Consider the following 8,114-nt stretch of genomic DNA (forward strand, 5'->3'; position numbering starts at 1 on the left):
GCATGCTCCTTTGATATTTAAATGCATTTGAAATGATAGTTGGCTATATTAATGAAGGCAGCAGCTATCTCGGAAAAGGCACTGGTATCAGTTGAGTAAAAGGGTCATTGTTTAGTAGTTTCCTGGAGCAGTAACTCTTTACTTACTCTCCTAAGCCTTAAAATACCGTTTTCTTTGTTATCAATTCAGAACCCCTTTTCCAGGGGAAGCTACAAGCTCTCAGTATTTTAAGACCAGGTGACCTGTCTGCTTTCACTGGGAAAACCTGTATAGTTTCATTTTGTTTCTAATGGTGCTTGAAAATGATCTGCTGTTTCTGTTCCTTCCCTTGTTTCTTCCTTAGCATCATCGGTGCTGTCGTCTGCTGTCTTTGTAACAGAAAAACACAATTAACTATTGGTTAGATTTTTCAAAGAATCTCCTTATCTCTGTGTACGGTATTTGGGAAGAACATCAGTTTGTGCTTCTAAAGCTTATCTTTGCCTGTGGAAGCTGAGCTGCTCTCATTGCAAAAGGTTAATTTAGTTATACAACTGGGTAGCTGCTTTCATAAATGCTACTCTGTACATAGAGATGTACTTCCTTGAAAACACTAGAGGAGTAATTAAAGAGGCCTTTAGGACCTACATAAAGAGTGGCTGCTTTTAAAACATTCCTTCTCCATGGCATGGAACTAAAAATACACTGAATTCAAAGGCTATTTCTTTTTTGAGGAGGGTCAAATTTTGGTCATTGGCATCTTGCATGTATTTCTTTAACTTATAAATCTGTCACCCAGCCAAATTGATTTATTTCACTCTGTAAGTGTAAAAAATGTCTTGCCTTGCATTAATTAAAATACTCTTTTTCCTAAATAATATTCCTCTACTTGCTTCCATTACAATTTGTAGAAGTTTCTGCATTTTTAATATACTGAGCCATTAGCCTTTTAGCCTCTACTATCAGTCTCTTTTTATTTAATTTCTGCAAACTACTCCAGTTATGTTAATGTTACAAGTTGCAATTTCCTTTTTATGTGAAATTGATGTTGATTTCCTTTTGAATTATCATATGTCATAATAGACACCACTGATATTATGCAGCCCACAAAAGCTATTATTCGGTTATTTGTGGCTTCCTCAGATGTATGCTGAGAATATTGTATTGCACTTTTCCAATGTTCTCATTAGGTCTTAAACTGAGCTGTCAGTCTAGAATTTTGTTTTCTCTTCATTTGGAGAAGCTATAAAAATATCTGGCAGCCCCCACCTTAGGGCTTGTGTTGCAGTTCAGCTAAAACAGACCTGGCATCTATTTCTACCTTGCTTCTATGCAAGTATGTACTCTGCATCTAGCAAGTCATAGGGAACAAAACAAGCATCCCAATTTACTTCCATAGAAATCAACTGCCAACCTCAGCCAGAGCCTGGGTCATCTCTAAAGTTGAGATACAGTGTCTGCAGAATTTCAGTAGGCTTTGGGTTGGACCCTAGGTAAGTAAACTATTTGCTAAGTATTCATATATCCATTCTGTCTGAACTTTCTGGTTGCTCCTCGGATATCTTTATATTCATATTAATTTACTGGCATCCTGTGTACCATCTAACCGCATGGCAGCGTTGCATGGCAACACTGTGCTCCAGTCTTAAAGGTCTGAAATTAATGCTGTCACTTAATTTCAAGCCACCGGTCCTTTCACATTGAAGGAAACTTTATGAAAAAGTAACTTGCATTAACTCTGCGCTCTCACTCCACCTAAGCCACGTTTTCCCAAACCTTTCTGTTAGCATATTTAAAGAGAATCTCTTTGACAGTGAAACAGCTATGGGTGCTTATTAGGGACATATACCTGAGCTGTAAGGACATCTCCAGACATTCTTTAGCATCTGTGATTTACCATAACTACGTTTTCAGCCAAGTGAACGCACCATAAGGAAAAGATGGTTAGTGCAGTTTTACCAGGCACTGTTATAATAAAATGCCCTTCTTTGCAAATTCACCTGGCCATGCTCATATAGAAGAGCTATTTGGTGATCTCTACTCATGTACAGTTTGGGAGTGCCTGACCCTACTCCCGTTGATATCAATAGCACAGCGAACACAAATTTCACGGGGCTGTAGGGGAGAATGAGTTGCATTTACTGAACAGAAATCGAGTGGTTTACCACTATATTTACAACAGGTGGCTTCCCACTGATTTTGGGTGCCCTTGCTGTAACTATCTGTTTCAAAAAGTTTGCAAGCATCATCATCACAAGAGAGTTTTGCCTTTGATTTAATAGGTGTAGAGTCAAGCCCTGTATCTAGGCTGTTGCTTATTTTGGGCCTACTGCTACAGGCCTTACTCCAAATCCCACTGGTTCCATGGGATTGGTCCCATAACCTTCCCTTCATGGCAGAGGGTTTCCGTTGCCCCGTGCAAGCTGGAGCACAGGGCGGGACTTCCAAAAAGGAGAGTGCTAGCTATTCCAAGTAATGGCAGGGCAAAGGCGATTCTGTTGTTCTCTTGCCGTTACTTCCCTGGGGTGATAGGGTGCAGTAACATTATTTATTCAAACGGTATTTAGAAATTTCAACTCTGGAAGTTGCTTTTGTCTGGGATTTACATTCTGAGACTAGAAACACGGATGTGCTAGTACTGAAATGTTATGCCTGGGAGTGGCGTTATCAGAAATGAAATCCATAACAAGACAGTTACATGGGCATTTCCAGGGTACCTGTAGGCAGATGCAAGTAATAAGACACCCTTAAAGTTCATCTCTCAATGTCTGTATCGTAACAGCATCGTACTGTGATGTGCAAAACAACAGGCTCCCTGGAGAAGCTGCAGTGAAAAGGCACGCTTTATTCAACAGCAGAGAATGCTTATTGTCAGCTTTCATTCCCTTAAGATTTAGGTTTCCTGTTTCAGTACTACATGCTGCAGCACATCATTCTGCAAATTGCATGAAAGAAAGTTCCTGAGTATCAGACCCACACTATACCTTAAATGGTGCATGTAGAATAATGAGCATGGGAGGAAAAAACCCCCCAACAACCCCTTGAAACAGTGACTAGCAGAGAGACGACTACCATTAAGACATGCTTGAAACTCCATTCGAGTTAATTACTTTCCATGAGAGCATTTTTAGAAAGCTATTTCATATAAGGCAATTGGATCATTGTAAAGCACTTAAAATCAACGTGAGCTTTGGCATTGTCTGTTTTTGTCTTCATTAGCTGGGGGAGGTGTGGAAATCAACCTGGCCTATACAGTAAGCGGACAACTGCATTTACAAATGCAACCCTTTAACGTTCTGAGTTTGCTTCCACGCTGATACCTCCCGTCTATTACGATATTCTTTGGTAACACAATTTCTTTGTTTTCATGTTTTTCACTAATATTGCTTCCCCTCTCCCAGCTTTTGAAAAGATGGCTCAGCCTGTACATTTCCATGAATACAGTTATCTGCATTTTTTTTAATAAAAAGAACATTCCTTAAGTCTGGAGGTAAATGTTGATCAATGCTGATAGTCCAAGTGCAGTGATAGATTGATATCGACTATGTTAACATGAAAGCGACATTTTCATTTATGTAGACAAAGTAAAGTATATCCTGAAATTAACAAATATATTGGTCTGGACTTAGGGGCCTGGGAAGTCCCCTCCCCCCATCCTATATTTCTATAAAGAAAAATTATTTGAAAGTATATCCTGCTCATAATGTATATCTTGCATATTAGACCTTGAAAGAACTTTGTGTGCTTTTGATCCATTCATATTCAATTCCTACATATTGTAGCGTCATACTTTTGATCAACTCGTGTTTAAGGCCTCAAATGAAGGTTTTTTTGGTTCCATTATAGTGTCTTTCAAATTTTACACACAGAACCTTCATCTTATTCATAGAGTTGGCCGTTAGCAGGCATCGTGTTTCATACTGGCTCAGTGCAGTCTAGCATAATGTGGGACCCGGCTGCAGATAGCTCCGTAGGGTTAGGAAAGCAAATAAGCATTAGTTGGCCTACCATGGTACAGCTTGGAGGTTTCACAGAATGGAGGAATCCTATATGATTAAACAGGACTCCTTTCTGGTCATGTTCCCCATTAAAGTTGTGTGCGCCGCTCGTTGACAGTCTAGTCTGCGTGGTTTAACTGAACATCAGCATTGCCTTGCTTTGCTTCTCAAGTGACCTCATACAACTGTGCAGCAGCCATGGCACTTCATGCAGTGTTTTTTCTTCTTCTTTGGGTTAAAAATGGTGAGGATTGCTTCATCGAAGACTGTTTTAAGACCTTTCTGTGTCAAGGCTGAGCATTCCAAGTAACACTGTGCTCCAATCTTAAATAAGAGAGAGAGAGAAAGAGACTGTAAGTATGCACAGCTTGGAGAACAGGGGAATAGGAGACGCACATGCTTACGACCCATATAAGTGTCAGACCTTGCCATTCTTGTATGCACAGAATTCCCCGACATGGAATGAGCCAAGGCTTTAAGTGCGATTTAGGTCCCGGCTCTGACTTACACCTGACTTCTTTCCTAGTGTGGGATGACTGTGAGACCCACTGGAAGGGAGAAAGTGGGGGGGAAACAGTAAACCCAGAGAGAGAACTGGAGCGAGTAAGTGTCTGTAGGTTAGGTTGCCCCAGGAAGAGAAGGTCTGGGCATAACAGTTTGGAGCTTCCTAGGAAATATTGCACTGAGTAGTAAGTTTCTCTGAGCAGAAGCAGCTGGGAATTCAGCCCCTGCAACCTGGCATCCACATAGACCCAGAGGGTTTCCGGGAGGCATTGGCTCAGGGCTTCTTGGCAGCGCAGCCAAGAAACACAGCCCAACTATGCTGCCTTTCGATGTCTCTCTGTACGCTTCTCCGTGTAGAGGGGCAGTATCAGATTAGGGTTTATAGGGGAGCCTACTACTGAGCTGGAAGCTGCCCACTTCTGTAGGCAAAGCTCTGTCCACAATGTGCAAATGCAGAGCCCACAAAAATGAATTTGGATAAATTCAAGTGCTCAGCCTCTGATTGGTCCTTTAGAGCCATCTGATTGCAGCAAACCCCTGTTAATTCATCACCCCAAGACGACTGTGAATTATCCAGTAGTGACCAATTATCATTGTACAGGAAACATAGGGAATTAGCTTAATAGTGAATTAAACCACAGTGGTGAGTTCTCTCATAGGTGAATTAGAGTTTACTGTAAAGGCCAGCACAACCAATGTCTGTAGGGTGACAAGTCAGGTATATAGGTGCACATACTGCAGGCATTAGTATAGGCATATTTTCATAGTCATTTCCACCTTCCCTTCTGACTACTTAGGCCAGTAATAAACTACAAAACCGAGAAGCTGATCTTGTAAAATAGAAGTCTATGGCCCATATAGTACTAGAGAGAGTATATTTTTGAGATCAGTTTTTAGGAAGCCATGTAAAGAGCTGTCAAACATAAGGCTCATTAGGGCATTTGGAGGTGTGCCAGGGTGGGGCGGGCAAGGGTTGGAGCCTGTCACACAATCCAGGGCCCTGGAGCCCCATTGGACATGGGCATGGGTGGCAGGTGGGTGAGCGAAGGCTGTGCTGATACCAAGTTTGCCCTGTAGCCACTTGATCTGGCACCACTGCCACTTGCCCTGTGGATCTGATGCATGAGGAGTCCTGGGGACTATATCTGGCTTGAGGTACAGAGGTAGTTTGACAACCCTCTCATAGAGATTCACTTGTCCAAAACACCAGACCCAATAATGCTGAAGCCTTAGGCAAGCTCTGACCTGGATGAAAACTTTCCAGCTTGTTTTGAACACTGGAACATTTCGGCATTTGTAAAAATTCGTATTTTTAGAAGTGCAATGCGCTCCTCTGCTGAACACCGATGTGACCTTTTGTTCAGAAAAACCACAGGTTGCCCTGATAAGCTCATTTAAATGAATTTTTTCCCGTATGTGCAGCCTGATTTATCATGATGTGAAAAATAGCATATGCTACATCACTGTAGCTATTCCTACATGTAGTAAAATACTGCAGTGGATGTTCTTTAATCAAACAAAGATATTTCTTTTTATTCAGATTTCTCACGTATAGAGAAAATGTACCACCACATGCTAAGGCAAGTGGCAAGTGGCAAGTTTGGGTTTGAGGTTATAGTCTGAGCCCAAGAGAGGGTAAAAAAAGTGAAGGAATCAAATTGTGAAGCAATAAGCACAGACTAAAGCAGTGGCCAGACTATCTGTAGTCTCTGTTTTTGGGATCTTGTGCAGCAGTGATACCTCTTTAGCTAGCTTCACTCCGTGTTCATAGGTGAGGGGTTTCTCCTTCATATAGAGCAGTCGAGCCAAAGTTTTGGGGTCATCACGAAGGTCAATCTAGTAGTAAGCATATAAACACAACATAAGTACAGCTTTCCTGTGATATGAAGAAACAAGTTTTGCAATCTACTAGCACACATTTTTTGAAGCTACTCCTCTGCCTCTAAGCTAGACGCATTACATCTGAAGAAACACATTTTTTCCCCTTCCTCATTTCTTCTTATGCTCTTGTTTCCTGTTTCTTGGTCCAAGCAGCAAAGAGAGAAAACCAGGGAACTGTAGAAGTTTATGAGCCTAATTCTATTTATTAAAACTATTTGGGAATTTTCCAACACCACTTTTATAGCAGAAAATGCAGTTTATGAAAAGGAAAATCTCCCATGTGAAAAATTACGTTGATTTTTCAATTTTGTTTTTAGGTCAAGGTGTCTTGAATTGAAACAGTTTGGCTTGGTGAGCTGAATCATTCTGGGTCCATTCAACCTGACTGCCTAAACTGCTGTGGTGGCCTTCTGGCCCCATTCTTTCATATGGCTTATGTTCCTAGCTTAGACTGAGTTTCCAAGAAAGCACTGAAGCGTTGTGGTGAATTGAGCTGCTACAATGCATCCTGCGAGTCAAGGTGGGGGCCTGACCTGATGGAGAAAAATGGGGTAACAATGCATTTCTCGTGAGCTATGCTGGCAGGACATAAGCATTTCTGTGCTGAACTAGCTCAAAACGAAATGCTTTATTTCATCCATCCATCCATTTATTTATTTAGTCCATACATCCACTCACACACCCACCAGCACGGTACCTGATCATCTTACATATGAAATTAAGAGGAATACCAAAAATCTTTAGTGTATTGTTTGGCTTTATTCCTGGCCTTTCTCCATTTGGGGGAAAACTCTGCTTGGGGTGCTACGTCTGTCTGTCTGTTTATAATCATTCCTTCTCAACATCCAGGATAATATGGGCTGGAACCTTGCGTAATACTCTGGTATTGAGCCCAACAGCTCTATATAAAGTATAGCATTTTTTTAAATAAAGGCATCCAGTAAAGACTGGTGGAGATCCCATCACAAACCAAGACAAGGTGTTCCCTTGGTTTGTCAGGTTTGTTTACTCTTAAAAGTTCATTTGACTTGGGTTAGATGTAGCTTCCAGCCATCGCTTTGTTCTGTATTTTCTCACTAAAGACCCTTTTACTATCAGAAATCTCTTCAGGTTATCATCTCAGCTATTACCATTCTCTTGGATAAACGAACTTGACTAAGCTTCTTACTCATCTTACTGGAGGGCATATTTTTCAGAGAAGAAGTCATTCTTGTGGCTCTTCACTGAATAGAGTGGAACAGTGGGATAGACTACCAGAAAGTTGTGGACTCTCCACGACTGGAGGTGTTCAAGAAGAGGTGGCATTGCCATTAGGTGTAGCTATGCCTGTGTTCTACTGTGGCAGGGGTAAGCAATGTCTTTGGCCGGTGCGTCAAAAAAAAAAAAGGCCTACCTTGTAAGGTGCTGGAGTGCTGGTATGCCAGAAAAACAGAGCTGGATCAGAGTGGGGGAGGACATGGCAGGATGCACTACATATTAATATAGTTAATAATCATAACTGTTGGGGGGTTACAGTAAATACCAGGTTTTCTAAAAATTCTAACCCTGGTGACAATAAATAAAAACTTATCTACTATCTTTTTTGTTGTGTGTTCTTTTTTGTTAAGCCTATTGTGATGAGAGAGGGGAAAAAAGAAAGGAAGAAGAGGAGAGCAAGTTAGAAAATAAAAAAGGGGAGGCAGCGAGAAAAAAAAAAAGAGAAAGGGTAGAAGGGAAAGAGGAGGAAGAAACTACAAGGACCAGCCACCAGAG

At 41.3% G+C, this 8,114-nt stretch overlaps 1 protein-coding gene across 1 annotated transcript in view; it reads right to left on the reverse strand.

The window, feature by feature from the left end:
* Positions 1-2,807: 2,807 nt before the first annotated feature.
* Positions 2,808-8,114, reverse strand: part of RHOJ (ras homolog family member J) — an 81,342-nt gene continuing 76,035 nt past the window's right edge. Inside the window, exons 4-5 of the mRNA XM_019550851.1 lie at positions 6,222-6,317; positions 2,808-4,301 (exon numbers count right to left, since the gene is read on the reverse strand). Of these exons, the coding sequence (XP_019406396.1) occupies positions 4,155-4,301; positions 6,222-6,317 (243 nt within the window). The 3' untranslated portion in view covers positions 2,808-4,154. The remainder of the gene's footprint in view (positions 4,302-6,221; positions 6,318-8,114) is intronic.

Source organism: Crocodylus porosus, unplaced genomic scaffold (genome assembly GCF_001723895.1).
Source record: "Crocodylus porosus isolate Cpor-Errol unplaced genomic scaffold, CroPor_comp1, whole genome shotgun sequence".
Taxonomy (NCBI): Eukaryota; Metazoa; Chordata; order Crocodylia; family Crocodylidae; genus Crocodylus; species Crocodylus porosus.